General features: G+C 41.5%; 1 protein-coding gene across 2 annotated transcripts in view; it reads right to left on the reverse strand.

The window, feature by feature from the left end:
* LOC138677227 (paralemmin-1-like) overlaps positions 1–17,444 on the reverse strand; it is a 249,583-nt gene that overhangs the window by 38,803 nt on the left and 193,336 nt on the right. For both annotated transcript variants that reach the window (XM_069767216.1, XM_069767224.1), the window contains exons 4-5: positions 7,302–7,416; positions 6,440–6,461 (exon numbers count right to left, since the gene is read on the reverse strand). In XM_069767216.1, the coding sequence (XP_069623317.1) occupies positions 6,440–6,461; positions 7,302–7,416 (137 nt within the window). The remainder of the gene's footprint in view (positions 1–6,439; positions 6,462–7,301; positions 7,417–17,444) is intronic.

Here is a 17,444-nt window from a genome sequence, read left to right on the forward strand (position 1 = left end):
TCCTTCCCGGGGAAAGGCCTGGCTATTCACTGCTTGCGTCGAGAAACACGTGATGGTGTCTCCGCAGCTTCTTTACATGCACCTGCATATTTCCCATAAGGGATGGGGGCAGTGTTCTGGAATCACTGCGTTGAGAAACACGTGATGGTGTCTCCGCGGTGTTGGATGTTTTGGTCTCCTTGAGGCCAATCATCTGTGCCTTTGATGGCATCTTCTCCCCCCGGTTATCAGGGTTTTTCATCAGTTGGTGTTGTTTTGCATGTCTATCAATGCATATATTACGGCGGCTCATGTGCCTGGAGTGGAGAATTCTGTTGCTGACTAGTGTTGAGCATTGCGATACCGCAAGTATCGGGTATCGGCCGATATTTGCGGTATCGGAATTCCGATACCGAGTTCCGATATTTTTGTGATATCGGGAATCGGTATCGGGATTAAGATTAATGTGTAAAATAAAGAATAAAAATAAAAAATATTGATATACTTACCCTCTGACGCGCCCTGGTCGTCACCGCTGCAACCGCCTTGCTTTCGTTCCGAAGAATGAGTGCGTAAAGGGCCTTCGATGACGTCGCGGCTTGTGATTGGTCGCTGAGGGGTCATGTGACCGCTCACGCGACCAATCACAAGCCGCGACGTCATCGAATGTCATTAACGCGCTCATTCTTCGGAACGAAAACAAGGCGGTTGCAGCGGTGACGACCAGGGCGCATCAGAGGGTGAGTATATCAATATTTTTTATTTTTATTCTTTATTTTACACATGAATATGGATCCCAGGGCCTGAAGGAGAGTTTCCTCTCCTTCAGACCCTGGGATCCATTACAGGATACCTTCCGATATTTGTGTCCCATTGACTTGTATTGGTATCGGATATCGGTATCGGCAATATTCGATATTTTTCGGATATCGGCCGATACCATCCGATACCGATACTTTCAAATATCGGACGGTATCGCTCAACACTATTGCTGACTCTTTGTCTTGGTCTCTGGCCCCAGATGCGGAGGAGACAGGTCTGGACTGCCCGCCGGAGCTTTGGAGCGTGGTATCCGGGCTGCAGGACCTTTGATTGAAGCGTCTTTGGCACCCAGCACGTGGTCGGCGTATCGGTCGGTATGGTGCAATTGGGAATCTTGGTTGGTGTCATGTGGGGCTACTAACGCGGGTGATGACCAACTGGGTGCTTTGTTGTTGTGGTTGAGACGCGGCGCCGATGAGGGGTGGTCGGCAACGAAGGTGGATAGAGTTTGGGCGGCTTTGGCCTTCAGTTTCCAGCTTCGAGCATTGTGGGACTTGACAAAATTGTTTCTGGTACGGCAGGCGATAAAAGGTTTTAGAAGAAAAGTGGGGTAAGGGAATCGCAGGCGCCCGGTCACTTTTGGCATGTTGGAACTGGTGGGCGCGCGTTTAGACGAGATTTGCATATCCAAATTTGAGGCGGCTCTTTTTCGTCTAGCCTTTTCCCTGGCGTTTTTTGGGGCTCTGAGGGTTGGGGAGATTGTGTCTCCCATCACATATAGACAAGGAGGGCTTTGGGCCAGGGACGTGGTGCTTATTGAGGGTCGTTTACATTTCTGGATACGTAGGTCAAAGACATGCCAGGCAGGGAAAGACAAATGGTTAGAGTTGGGCGCGGTTTGTGGTTCGCTCATGTGTCCCGTTCATTGTTGGCAGGTTTTTAATAGTTTTCGGCCGTCCGTGAATGGTCCTTTGTTGTGTCATGAGGATGGATCTTTCCTATCCAAATTCCAGTTTGTTGCAATTTTTCGGAGAGCTTTGTTGGGGCTGGGTTTAGATGCTTCTCGTTTTGCATCTCACTCGTTTCGTATTGGGGCCGCGACCGAGGCGGCTTTGGGGGGTTTGGCCCCTGAAGTAGTTCAGAGGATAGGGAGATGGGAGTCAGGGCGTTACAAGAGCTATGTTAGACCGTGAAGGCTTGGGTTTTTCTTGTAGGCCTGTATTTGCTGTTTCATTTGAGTGGACTCTAAGTTGTTTTTATTTTCTAGGTCAAAGTCCTCTGTTGGTTTGGATTGTTGGCCACTCCTACATTTATTGGGGCGCGAGGCATGCGGATGTTCAGCGGGAAGGACGTCAACTCGGTTTTTGCAAAGACGTTGCTGTGGTCAGGTGGTTGGGTTTTCGGGGTTTGTGCTGGAGCCGGTTATGCAGGAGGAACTTAATGGTATTCGGTTAGATAGACCTCCCGACATTTTAGTTTTGCACGTCGGGGGAAATGATTTGGGGGTTCACCCGTGTCGTGAATTAATACGGGACATTAAGCACGATCTGCTCAGGTTATTGGTGTCTTTCCGAGATTTGCTCGTGGTATGGTCCGATATCGTCCCAAGGAGGTGCTGGCGACACGCCAGATCTGTGGACAAGATTAACAAAGCTAGAGTTAAGGTAAATCAGGCGGTATCTAGTTTTGTCATCAGGAACAGAGGCCTGTTCATCCGTCATTTTGAATTGGAGAAAGAGGGGGGAGGAATTTCGATTTGTGGGCCCTCAAGTGTGGGGGGGCCTCGGGTATTTGAGGTGTTCAATTTCCCTCGTGGTGGCGGTGGGAGGGGTCCTTGGAGTTGGTGCTAAATTGGCCTGGGGGATCCATCGGGATACGGATTCTTCAGTTGGTGTAAAGTTTGGTTTCGGGTCTGGTATTTTGGGGGGATCTTGGCAATGGTGGGCCGGATTCCCAAGTGTTAAGTGGACAATGGTAAAGGGTATTTGGTGCTCCCGAGCCAGTGTGGTAATGGCTGGGAGTAAATTATGGTCTGTTTTCTGTCCACTCTCTATTATGGTTTACCACCAGTTTGGAGCTTCATAGACCTCCCCACGTTACTTTACTGTTATGTTTGTATGTTTATAATAAAGGCCGCTGTGGCCAATTATTATCTAAGTTTAGAATCCTGTCGGTATTGGGGATGAGGTTTATCCGGTGAAAATCGGGGGTTGGGGCTGAAAGGTGGGAGAGTCCTACCGAGCTATTGAACAATACCAATGTCATGTCTGATTAGTGGCATCAAAAGACTAAGGCTGTGTGCACACGTTGCGGTTTCTTCACGGTTTTTCCTGATAAAAACGCTATAAAACCACAAAAAAAAACGCATACGATAAGCATCCCATCATTTAGAATGAATTCCGCATGTTTTGTGCACATGATGCGTTTTTTTCCGTGAAAAAAACGCAGCATGTCATTAATTTTGCATTTTTTGCGGATTTCCCACTACAAAATGCATTGGGAAATGTCCGGAAAGAACCACGGCAAAACCGCAGCAAAACCGCATGCAGATTTCTTGCGGATTTCTTGCAGAAAATGTACGGTTTTTCTCAGGAATTTTCTGCGAGAAATCCTGAACTTGTGCACATAGCCTTAAGCTTTAGGCTATGTGCACATGTTCAGGATTTCTCGCAGAAAATTCCTGAGAAAAACCAGACATATTCTGCAAGAAATCCGCAAGAAATCTGCATGCGGTTTTGCCACATTTTTTCCAGACATTTCACAATGCATTTTGTAGTGGGAAATCCGCAAAAACACCCGCAAAATTAATGAACATGCTGCGGTTTTTACCGCGATGCGTTTTTTTCGTGGAAAAAAACGCATCATGTGTACAAAACACGCGGAATTCATTCTAAATGATGGGATGCTTATTGTATGCGGGTTTTTTTTGCGGTTTTATAGCGTTTTTATCGGGAAAAACCACGAAAAAAACGCAACATGTGCACACAGCCTTAGGCCCCAGTTCATCAAGGTGTTTTCACCAGAATTCTGGAGTAAAACACCTTGAAATATATGAACATTTTTGCGCAACTCGAAGTGTTCCAATAATGGTGCAACTTTTGGAGTTTTTAAATCACCAACTGTCCAACTCCGCTGAAATTGGCTGAGATGGGATGGGACAAGGCTTGCTGAAGCCCACCTAGTAAATTCATCATCATTTACTCCACCTAAGGCAGGAGTAAATGATGTAGCCACCTACAGCGAGATACAGCCGAGTCTCGCAGGTTAAAACCAAGCTCTGGCGCCGCCACTCCATAGCTGAGCGTGCAGCTCCATGTTTTGCTATGCGGCCGCACGCTCCGCTCCGGAGTGCCGGTGCCAGAGCGTGTTTTTAACCTGCGAGACTCGGCCGTATCTCGCTGTGTGTGATCCCAGCCTAAGTGGCGTGGCATAAATTACACCAGAAATATACCCCCGCTCCTGGCTGGAGTAACATCTGTGGCGAAAGCGCACAGCTTTTATAAGATGCACCAGATTCATTAAGAGCAGTGTCTTCACTAAGACTGGAGGGCTTTATACCAGCCTTAATAAATCGGCGACTTAGACTTTAGCATAACGTTGGCATAACATAGGTGGTATTACAGAATGATTGCATTTTCTGTTTTTTGTTCAAAATAATACTGTTTATAGGCAAAGATGTTTCTTTCTTTGATACTTAAAAGCCTCCAAGTACAGAGGACTACCACTAATCTGTTAACATGCAGAATTATTACCAGCATTTAAAACATAAACACATATACTTAGGAGATTCATTTTAAATTGGATTACTGCTAAAAATAGGAGAACATAATCACATTCTGCTGTAGCCATTGGTCTTGAATTCTGAATTAGATCATTTCAGCTACCAGGAAAATTAGAAGAAAGGAGATGTTACATTTTTCCATTTTGTTATTTCTATGCATGTTTATGAGCTGTAGCACATAAAGAAAGATGAGTGTCAGCATCCTGGGTACTATGTATCCTCCTCAGCTTGGGCTTATGTCTCCATAATACCATAGCCTTTATCAACAATTATCTTTATTAATCTTGCTGTGATTAATTATTATTAATTCTTAGCAATAACATATATATATATATATATATATATATATATATATATATATATATATCATTTATAAATTTACATAATTAATACAATGCGATTTTCTGGATTTTATTTTTGATATTTTATCTCTCAATGTTAAAATTAACCTACCCTTAAAATTATAGACTGTTCATGTCTTTGTCAGTGGGCAAACTTACAAAATCAGCAAGGGATCAAATACTTATTCCCCCTCCCCTGTATGAGATTTTGAAGTTTAGCGCACCCAATATTCAAATTCCCCTTTCAACTAAAGGGGGGGGGTAAATGGTGATTCTTTTTCGTGATGCGTTTACGTTTTACCATCTTTAATGTTGTCCAATCATTAAAATGCAGCGTCATAGAGGGGAAAAAACAAAAGCCCATAGGAAAGGTAACCCCCCCCCCCAGATATTTAGGCATTTTCAGCGTGATTTGGTGAGACTTGACGCTTCCTCCTGTCATTACAGCACCAGCAGAGGAGGTGAGCTGCAGTGTGGAGCAGTAAAGCTCATCATGGAAGCAGCATTTGTCACATACAATGCTCTGGACCAACTACAGGTATCGGGGCATTCATTAATAGAGGCAGAAAAAGCAGCACTCACCAATCCTTTTTAAAAAGGTAAAGTCCTTTATTTTTCTAATCATCGGAAAACCCATACAGTGTGCAGGGTGTCAGAGAGTGTGGACTGCGGCCGTTTTGCACCTGTCTGGCATTTCTATGGGTCCAGGTGGTACCGGTGATTTTAGATTTTTAAAAAGTATTGGTGAGTGCTGCACTTTCTGCTTCTATTAATGACTGTTCTTTTAAACTTCTGAGTATTAGCACCACGATCATTTAAATTGTTGCATAAGCTCACAAAAGGGTCAAGATTATACATGTGTTGCAGTCGTTGGCTGGTGCCTCGGTCCTTATCTTTGCAATAGGTATCAGGGCATACCATCAATCTCCTTGACACCTGCAGCAGATCAAGAGCCCGGTATGTGACAAATGCTGCTCCCATGATGGTCTTCATTGTTCCAGGCGCTAACATACTGTAGGCTTCCACCTCTACTAGAGCTGTAACCACAGAAAGGAATGGGAGGGAGGAGTTCTCAGCGTGGTCAGGTGAGGCACAGCATGTCTCATCAGATCACGCTGAAAATGCCCGCTTTGACCTTTTCTGTGTGCTTCTGCTTTTTTTTTTTCACTCTATTACACTGCCTTGTAACGATTGGGCGGCGTCATAGGTGGGAAAAGTAAATTTCCCCAGGGAAGAATCTGCTACTATCTTTGCAATACAGTGGAGAAAAAAAACACATTTTTATCAGCATTGTAGCCCCTTTTTAGTGTTACATACATTTATACATGTTTTGAAAGGTGATCTTTAAGTCCCATGATGTTAGTCGCACGATGCAATAGTAAGACAACAAAATCACTGCTGTCCAAATAATCGGAAATTGTGACACTTGATCTCACAAAATTTGTATGTACTGTGAATCATAAATGAAAATAGTAATATCATCAACTTGTGCCCAGAATGTATTCTTCAAATCACAATATGGTAATCTTCAACTACAGCCAAAGGGGTTTAGTAAACTTTACTGTGAATATCTTACCTTTATCCGGATTTGACAGACTCTATAAGAAAAGTGAAAGAAATATTTCAGAACTCCACAGAGTTTTATGCATTTAGTCATAAAATAAGAATTAAAGACAATAATAATTAGTAATTTAAATACTGTATAAATATCCTCTTCACAGACTAAAGAGCCAGGATCCTAGGGCCACCGATGCTACTTCCAACAGGTGGTACTAGAGACCCTGCACTTTTCCTGGGAGAATAGCTTTGCATGGCCTGTAAGTGTCCGTGCACCTACTTGGCACTCTCCCAAAGCAGAGTTTTTTATTCTTTAGACTGCATCATTAAAATTATATATATATATATATATATATATATATATATATATACGGTATGTGTCTTTTGATAGTGTTCTACATGTGTGTGATAAGGAGTGAGGTAATTTGCCATCTAAAGCTTTGTTGATACTTCCCCTCTTTTTCTTCAGGTTTTTGTCACTTTTGACGACCAGCATGCTGCTCCAACGTGGAAGCCATCATCATAAGATAAAGCGATTTATTAGCATTAGCTACAAAATAGATTACGATAGTTCAATCTTGGCTCTGGTAAAATGGAATCCATGATATGTGAATGGAGCCTCAAATGAATGTTCCTAATATAAAATTGACAGCATATCCCAAGTTTTTACTCTTTCAGCATGTATAGATAGCCCATTCTCCTAAATATTTGAAGATCCCAGATTTGGAACCTACCCCTATCAGCCATTAAAGACATGTCCTTTAAAACACCTAGATCCCTTTATAAATAGAGTTGTGTGTGGAAAAAAAACTCACAAAAATATTTTATCACAGAGTATACAGAGCCTACAGTGGTAGTCCGAGGCATAGTGTTTTCTTTACCTTTTGCAGATCTACCAATGAAATTTCAGTCTCTTTCAGTTTTTCTCTCAGTATTTGTTCTTTGGCAGATATTAGCGATTCTTCACTTTCTAGCTGCACAATGTCCTGTTCTATTCTGGAAGACACAAGTGAAATAATTTGTACATTGTAGTAGATCTAGTGGGTTATAAACAAGGCAGACATAAATTAGAAAGACAAAACGGTACAATACCGGCAAAGACTATTTCCTGTCAATACTCAATGACTAATTTAGTAACTAATGAAATAAGCAGGAATGGAAATAAACAAGTACGGCCTGAGCTCTAGTTAAATAACCATTAATGCTTTTGAGTTTTGCTATAACGAGAATACAACCTTAGCGGGTGAAAATGACAAAGACCTAAAGAAGGCACTGTACAAGAGAGATTGCCCTTAGTATTAGCGATTCTTATGGACTCTTTACTAAAAGGAATCTGTCACCAGGTTTTTGCAATTGCATCTGAGAGCAGCATAATGTAGAGCCAGAGACCCTGATTCCAGTGATGTGTCACTTACTGAGCTTCTTGCTGGAGTTTTGATAAAATCACTGTTTTATCTACTGCAGAATTACCAGTTCTGTGAATGCTGTATAACCTCACACTCACCACTGACTGGCATTTTATGTGTATACTCTGCATAGGCAGAAAGCTGACAATCAGTGGTGGGGCATGGTTGGACTCCCTAGTAGTAGACCATGTGATAATCTCCTGCAGATAAAACAGTGATTTTTATTGAAACTACAAAAAAAATTTTTTTAGCAAAATTGTATTTGCAGTTGTGAGAAGAACTATGGAATCGTGCTCAGCTCACGCTACCATCTATACATTGTGACTTGACAAATATTACATTGTTTTCTTTGGTCTATTTTGGCTTATTCAATGTTTTGGCATTAATGGGGTCTTTTAAAACTGATGGCCTATGCTTAGGATATGCTATCAATATTAGATTCATGGGGGTCCAACTTACCGCACCTCCACCGATGAACTATTGACTTGACATGGTTGCAGTATTCAGTTGGGTGCCGTGATCCCTACAAACCATTCCCCCTTCTGCCTAGAGTCAAGCCATATTGATGTAATTAATGAATCCCCTATTCTAAGATTAAACCACCAATTTTAAGAGTCTAGACAAGCCCTTCAGCCAAACAAGTCACAAATATAAAATAGTTTTTGTGATGACCCAATAAAGTCTTCCTTATAGCTAGACCATGTGTTGCCATCTGTTACCACCTGACCATCGGAAGACGATCAACAGGTCGTACTGATGTGTGAGATACCGTACTTTTAAGCACTTCCACGCGGTATTGAACTTTGTCATATTTAAGAAAAAAAATGTTCAGGCAAAGTGAGCAAAAACTGTTCGATGTCAATGAAGCGAAGGCATCACATCACCCATTGTTCTGAGGGTCATTGGTCATTCTTATTTTTTCATTTTAGAAAGTTTGTTTAGTTTTTTCCTAAATGGTTTTTCCTTCAATGCAAGATAAGATTGCTTCCCTTTAAATACTAAGCTTGGCACATTAGTCAAAGCCTTGCAATGATAAGTGGGTGAAGGCTGTTTCCCAGAGGAAGTCATTAATGATGTCATTGACGATGACAGCTTTGTAATCCACATTGGGAGTCTCCATACAGGGTGGGCATTAAAACGGAAACTCGGAATGCTTCATGGAAACCATTATGTAATCACGGGCCATTTGGTTTCCCTTCTATTTCAGTCACCAGATTAAATGCAAATAACGTTACTGCTTTTATTGCATACTGATGTAAAACACCCATATCTTACAGATCCAAATGTATTTTTACCTTAATTGATCATATAATAATCAAAATGGCAACTCACCGCTCATCAGCTCACTTTAAGGTGGGGGCTTCACCGTGACATGCCAAAACATTTGACTATAGTAGAGGTGCGATTTTGCTTATAAGTCACGTGCACATGTGATCTCAATGTCATGTAACTGAGCAAGTATTGGAAGAATGTGGACAGCAGAATATAGAAGGCATGTCTTCTAGGCAAATAATGGGCATATACTGTAGTAACATCATGGGTCTGCATTATAGCTACACTAGCACCAGTATTCACACCGTGCCAAAAAGTGTATGGCAGTCTATGCCCCAATGATACATGAAGACACAAAAGAGAATAGTGAAACCAAAAACACTCAGTTTGAAAAAATGTTGCAGTAATCCGCAAGTGCTAATAAAAGATGTAAAAAACAGGGTATTTGGTTGATACGTTTTTTGCAAAAAATGTATACTAAGCTGCTCTACCAATCTTCACGGTATACCCTTATCAGAGCAGTCCTAACTAATGTATGCAATCCCTATCTGATGTATTTAAAAACCTGATCATCTGTATATAACCTGTGTGAACAGGGTTCAGAGAGGAAAAATCCATGTGTGCATACAGGGTAGAACAGCTTTTGTGCAGATAGCCCAAGAGGAGTGGTGGAACTCCCCAGTCTTGTAGACACAAGAGAACAATTATGGAAACAGGAACACATGGGCTACTTGCACAGTGAACAAGTCTGTATGATCATGTTCACACACCACCAAGAAACCTGAAGACACAAAAGAGAATAGTGAAACCAAAAACACTCAGTTTGAAAAAATGTTGCAGTAATCCGCAAGTGCTAGTAAAAGATGTAAAAAACAGGGTATTTGGTTGATACGTTTTTTGCAAAAAATGTATACTAAGCTGCTCTACCAATCTTCACGGTATACCCTTATCAGAGCAGTCCTAACTAATGTATGCAATCCCTATCTGATGTATTTAAAAACCTGATCATCTGTATATAACCTGTGTGAACAGGGTTCAGAGAGGAAAAATCCATGTGTGCATACAGGGTAGAACAGCTTTTGTGCAGATAGCCCAAGAGGAGTGGTGGAACTCCCCAGTCTTGTAGACACAAGAGAACAATTATGGAAACAGGAACACATGGGCTACTTGCACAGTGAACAAGTCTGTATGATCATGTTCACACACCACCAAGAAACCTGAAGACACAAAAGAGAATAGTGAAACCAAAAACACTCAGTTTGAAAAAATGTTGCAGTAATCCGCAAGTGCTAGTAAAAGATGTAAAAAACAGGGTATTTGGTTGATACGTTTTTTGCAAAAAATGTATACTAAGCTGCTCTACCAATCTTCACGGTATACCCTTATCAGAGCAGTCCTAACTAATGTATGCAATCCCTATCTGATGTATTTAAAAACCTGATCATCTGTATATAACCTGTGTGAACAGGGTTCAGAGAGGAAAAATCCATGTGTGCATACAGGGTAGAACAGCTTTTGTGCAGATAGCCCAAGAGGAGTGGTGGAACTCCCCAGTCTTGTAGACACAAGAGAACAATTATGGAAACAGGAACACATGGGCTACTTGCACAGTGAACAAGTCTGTATGATCATGTTCACACACCACCAAGAATCCTGAAGACACAAAAGAGAATAGTGAAACCAAAAACACTCAGTTTGAAAAAATGTTGCAGTAATCCGCAAGTGCTAGTAAAAGATGTAAAAAACAGGGTATTTGGTTGATACGTTTTTTGCAAAAAATGTATACTAAGCTGCTCTACCAAACTTCACAGTATGCAACATTTTTTCAAACTGAGTGTTTTTGGTTTTACTATTCTCTTCTGTGTCTTCAGGTTTCTTGGTGGTGTGTGAACATGATCATACAGACTTGTTCACTGTGCAAGTAGCCCATGTGTTCCTGTTTCCATAATTGTTCTCTTGTGTCTACAAGACTGGGGAGTTCCACCACTCCTCTTGGGCTATCTGCACAAAAGCTGTTCTACCCTGTATGCACACATGGATTTTTCCTCTCTGAACCCTTTTCACACAGGTTATATACAGATGATCAGGTTTTTAAATACATCAGATAGGGATTGCATACATTAGTTAGGACTGCTCTGATAAGGGTATACCGTGAAGATTGGTAGAGCAGCTTAGTATACATTTTTTGCAAAAAACGTATCAACCAAATACCCTGTTTTTTACATCTTTTACTAGCACTTGCGGATTACTGCAACATTTTTTCAAACTGAGTGTTTTTGGTTTTACTATTCTCTTCTGTGTCTCCTTCTATATATAGTATATACCTGTATGTCATCTCCTCCTGTATATAGTATATACCTGTGTGTCATCTCCCCTGTATATAGTATATATCTGTGTGTCATCTCCTCCTGTATATAGTATATACCTGTATGTCATCTTCTATATATAGAATATACCTGTATGTCATCTCCTCCTGTATATAGTATATACCTGTAGGTAATCTGCTCCTGTATATAGTATATACCTGTGTGTCATCTCCTCCTGTATTTAGTATATACCTGTATGTCATCTCCTCCTGTATATAGTATGTACCTGTATGTCATCTCCTCCTCTATATAGTATATACCTGTGTGTTATCTCTCCTGTATATAGTATATATCTGTGTGTCATCTCCCCTGTATATAGTATATACCTGTGTGATCTCCTGTATTAGACCTCATTAACACGTTATTTGCTCAGTATTTTTACCTCAGTATTTGTAAGATAAATTGGCAGCCTGATAAATCCCCAGCCAACAGGAAGCCCTCCCCCTGGCAGTATATATTAGCTCACACATACACATAATAGACAGGTCATGTGACTGACAGCTGCTGTATTTCCTATATGGTACATTTGTTGCTCTTGTAGTTTGTCTGCTTGTTAATCAGATTTTTATTTTTGAAGGCTAATACCAGACTTGTGTGTGTTTTAGGGCGAGTTTCGTTTGTCAAGTTGTGTGTGTTGAGTTGTGTGTGGCGACATGCATGTAGCGACTTTTGTGAGATGAGTTTTGTGTGGCAACATGCGTGTAGCAACTTTTTGTGTGTCGAGTTGCATGTAACAGGTTAGTGTAGCAAGTTGTGTGCAGCAAGTTTTGCACATGGCGAGTTTTGCGCGTGGAGAGTTTTATGTCTGGTGCCTTTTGAGTATGTGCAAGTTTTGTGTGAGGCAACTTTTGCATGTGTTGCAAATTTTGTGCTTGTGGCAATTTTTCCGCGTGTGCAAGTTTTGCGTGTGGCGAGTTTTCCATGAGGTGAGTTTTGCACTTGTGGCGAGTTTTGCGGGAGCCTAGTTATTGCATGTGGCGAGTTTTGCGCATGGCGAGTTTTGAGCGGCGACTTTTGTGTTTCGACTTTTATGTGGCGAGGTTGGTGTATGTGTGGTGAAATCTGTGCTGAGGGTGGTATATGTGTTCAAGCATGTGGTAGTGTGTGGCGCATTTTGTGTGTGTTCATATCCCCATGTGTGGTGAGTATCCCATGTCGGGGCCCCACCTTAGCAACTGTATGGTATATACTCTTTGGCGCCATCGCTCTCATTCTTTAAGTCCCCCTTGTTCACATCTGGCAGCTGTCAATTTGCCTCCAACACTTTTCCTTTCACTTTTCCCCATTATGTAGATAGGGGAAAAATTGTTTGGTGAATTGGAAAGCACGGAGTTAAAATTTCACCTCACAACATGGCCTATGACGCTCTCGGGGTCCAGACGTGTGACTGTGCAAAATTTTGTTTCTGTAGCTGCAACGCCTCCAACACTTTTCCTTTCACTTTTTTCCCCATTATGTAGATAGGGGCAAAATTGTTTGGTGAATTGGAAAGCGCGGGGTTAAAATTTCACCTCACAATGTAGCCTATGACGCTCTCAGGGTCCAGACGTGTGACTGTGCAAAATTTTGTTTCTGTAGCTGCGACGCCTCCAACACTTTTCCTTTCACTTTTTTCCCCATTATGTAGATAGGGGCAAAATTGTTTGGTGAATTGGAACGCGCGGGGTTAAAATTTCGCCTCACAATATAGCCTATGACGCTCTCGGGGTCCAGACGTGTGACTGTGCAAAATTTTGTGGCTGTAGCTGCGACGGTGCAGATGCCAATCCCGGACATACACACACACATACACACATACACACATTCAACTTTATATAGTAGATAATAATTTGATAGCAGTCACAGCAATGACCACTGTTATGTTAATGATAATAACAATAATAATAATGATGATGATGATCATCATATTGTTTTCATTATCATAATCATCATTATTATTAAAACAGTGATCATAGCTGTAAGAGCTGTAGTATTATTATTATTATTATTATGAATATTATTATTATTATTATTAACAAAACAGTGATCATAGCTGTAAGAGCTGTAGTATTATTACTATTATTATTATTATGAATATTATTATTATTATTATTAACAAAACAGTGGTCATAGCTGTAAGTGCTATATTATTATTATTACCAAATCACATAATTATAATAATTATTATTATTATTATTATTATTAATAACAATATTATAGCACTTACAGCTATGACCACTGTTTTGTTAAGAATAATAATAGTGATAATGATAATTAATAATACTATGGTAGAAATAGCAGCATTGACCATACAAGAGATATTTATTGCAAATCTTGAGAAATAATTGAGTCAGTGTAAGAAAAACAACTACCACAATATCATTCTAACTGAGAAATACAAGAAAGTGGAGAAAGCAGCTTGGCTCTGTCAGAAGTGCAGGGATGTGTCATTCCTGTGGGATAGATTGAAGGTTAGCTAAGTGACTCTGGGAAAATGAGCCTAATCAGGAAGCCACATGCATTGTGGGATGTGTTAGTTCTCTAGTTTCCACCCTCACTGGTTTCCTGTTATTGTGTAAGGTACTATCCACCAGTGTGTGGCTACATTGTCAGAATCTGGGCACTCAAGCTCTGGCCTTCTCATCTGTCACTCTGATTTCTGCCAAACAAGACTTAGGAACTGAAAAGGGATTCCTGGGGGAGTAATTCTACGACATTCCAGTCTTAAAAGGAAAATGGTCCTGGATTTGAAATACACACACTATCATTGCTGTCCCCATTGAGGCTCACAATCTAGATTCCCTATCAGTATGTCTTTGGAGTGTGAGAGGTAGCCGGAGAACCCGAGGAAACCCATGCAAACACAGGGAGAACATACAGACTACTTGCAGATGTTGTCCTTGGTGGGATTTGAACTCAGGACCCCAGCACTGCAAATGCCAAACAAGTCAAACCTGTCACAAACCATTTTTGGAAGCGTGGCATCTCTGGTTCCACTATGATTTAAAGGTAGTTTTTTTTTCCTTTCAGTCCAGCAGGGGTTAATGTCAGTTTCCCTTGCTGGCTGTGTGCTGCAATTGCAGAGTTGCTAGGTCAGCTGATGTAGATGGTGACCACTCCCACCATCCTTAAAATAGTCACCTGATGCATCAGCTGACTGTCGGTGATAGAGCAATCTATGTTGACCAAGCCTGAAGTAATGAGCTTGCTTGTTGCAATGGTGAATGTCCTGGTTTCGTGGAGCTCGTAGTCTGGGTGCCTTTCTTCTGCTGTTGAGACCTTTGCAAGAGAGAAAGCTATTAAGCTAAGTTTGGTGTTTTTCCTTGTCTGTCTCGTGTATGTCACTCTCTTCTGTGTTGCACCATTTGTAGTGGGGAGGCTAGCGCCCTTGCCGGCCAGTGCACTAGCCAGGGTAGTGCTGGGTGATAGCGAGGAACAAGGTTCCTGACGATGGTGGGGGGAATACCCACTTAGGGCGTTAGGGGAGTGCAGAGACAGGCTCAGGTTTGAGCAGGAGGTGACCATCCCTCATTCCCTATCGATAGGGTCTTCCTCTTCCCATTTTCATCCCGTTGTGTGTGAGTCGAGCCGTCCGCTGACCACCCCCTGATGGGTCGTTACATTTCGTGACAGAACCTACTACTTTAGTGGAGGCAAAATTTAAAAAACAAAATTTGGTACAAATACGTGTATTAACAGACAAAACATAGCTCCAAATTGTTTCATTTTTGCCACCCATTTCAATGTTATAGGTCGAGATCCTAAATCCACCTCTGGTATCTATGATGGGAAACTTCTGAGGCCACAAACAATCCCTGCAATGCATGGCACCCTCTCTAATGAATAGACCACCATGCCATACATTGTTTAGTCACAGCAAGCATCACTCTTTCCAGTGGCTCTCCATTCCATTTCCTAGTGGCTAATGAAAGGTAGCTGAAATCATGGGACCACCTCTATAAAGTTCATATACAGTGGGGCAAAAAAGTATTTAGTCAGTCAGCAATCGTGCAAGTTCCACCACTTAAAAAGATGAGAGGCGTCTGTAATTTACATCATAGGTAGAACTCAACTATGGGAGACAAACTGAGAAAAAAAAATCCAGAAAATCACATTGACTGTTTTTTTATAATTTTATTTGCATATTATGGTGGAAAATAAGTATTTGGTCAGAAACAAACAATCAAGATTTCTGGCTCTCACAGACCTGTAACTTCTTCTTTAAGAGTCTCCTCTTTCCTCCACTCATTACCTATAGTAATGGCACCTGTTTAAACTTGTTATCAGTATAAAAAGACACCTGTGCATACCCTAAACAGTCTGACTCCAAACTCCACTATGGTGAAGACCAAAGAGCTGTCAAAGGACACCAGAAACAAAATTGTAGCCCTGCACCAGGCTGGGAAGACTGAATCTGCAATAGCCAACCAGCTTGGAGTGAAAAAATCAACAGTGGGAGCAATAATTAGAAAATGGAAGACATACAAGACCACTGATAATCTCCCTCGATCTGGGGCTCCACGCAAAATCCCACCCCGTGGGGTCAGAATGATCACAAGAACGGTAAGCAAAAATCCCAGAACCACGCAGGGGGACCTAGTGAATGAACTGCAGAGAGCTGGGACCAATGTAACAAGGCCTACCATAAGTAACACACTACGCCACCATGGACTCAGATACTGCAGTGCCAGACGTGTCCCACTGCTTAAGCCAGTACATGTCTGGGCCCATCTGAAGTTTGCTAGCGAGCATTTGGATGATCCAGAGGAGTTTTGGGAGAATGTCCTATGGTCTGATGAAACCAAACTGGAACTGTTTGGTAGAAACACAACTTGTCGTGTTTGGAGGAAAAAGAATACTGAGTTGCATCCATCAAACACCATACCTACTGTAAAGCATGGTGGTGGAAACATCATGCTTTGGGGCTGTTTCTCTGCAAAGGGGCCAGGACGACTGATCCGGGTACATGAAAGAATGAATGGGGCCATGTATCGTGAGATTTTGAGTGCAAACCTCCTTCCATCAGCAAGGGCATTGAAGATGAAACGTGGCTGGGTCTTTGAACATGACAATGATCCAAAGCACACCGCCAGGGCAACGAAGGAGTGGCTTCGTAAGAAGCATTTCAAGGTCCTGGAGTGGCCTAGCCAGTCTCCAGATCTCAACCCTATAGAAAACCTTTGGAGGGAGTTGAAAGTCCGTGTTGCCAAGCGAAATGCCAAAAACATCACTGCTCTAGAGGAGATCTGCATGGAGGAATGGGCCAACATACCAACAACAGTGTGTGGCAACCTTGTGAAGACTTACAGAAAACGTTTGACGTCTGTCATTGCCAACAAAGGATATATTACAAAGTATTGAGATGAAATTTTGTTTCTGACCAAATACTTATTTTCCACCATAATATGCAAATAAAATGATAAAAAAAAACAGACAATGTGATTTTCTGGATTTTTTTTTCTCAGTTTGTCTCCCATAGTTGAGGTCTACCTATGATTTAAATTACAGAGGCCTCTCATCTTTTTAAGTGGTGGAACTTGCACTATTGCTGACTGACTAAATACTTTTTTGCCTCACTGTATATGTCAGGTTTAGACAGTCCATTTTGGCTACATAACATAAAGGTAGTCGAAAAGATGGGACAACCTCTATGTGGTTCATATGCCTAAATGGTCATGTTCAGACAGTCCATTTTGGTTACAAATCACACTGTATACAATCAGTGTGGGCACCACAATACTATTGAACAACATCTGCAAGGAGTTTGTATGTTCTCCCTGTGTTTGCGTGGGTTTCCTCCTACTTCTCTGGTTTCCTCCCACACTACAAAGAAATACTGATAGGGAATGTAGATTGTGATCGCCAACAAAGCGTCATAATAAATAAATGCTATAATACCATATGAATTCTGCAAGTGATTTACACAGGCTGCTCCTGGTGGTCCTGTTCTATGCCTCATTACCCGTCTAAAACACATACTGTACCGAAGCTAAAATCTGAT

The sequence above is a fragment of the Ranitomeya imitator genome, chromosome 1, assembly GCF_032444005.1.
Source record: "Ranitomeya imitator isolate aRanImi1 chromosome 1, aRanImi1.pri, whole genome shotgun sequence".
NCBI lineage: Eukaryota > Metazoa > Chordata > Amphibia > Anura > Dendrobatidae > Ranitomeya > Ranitomeya imitator.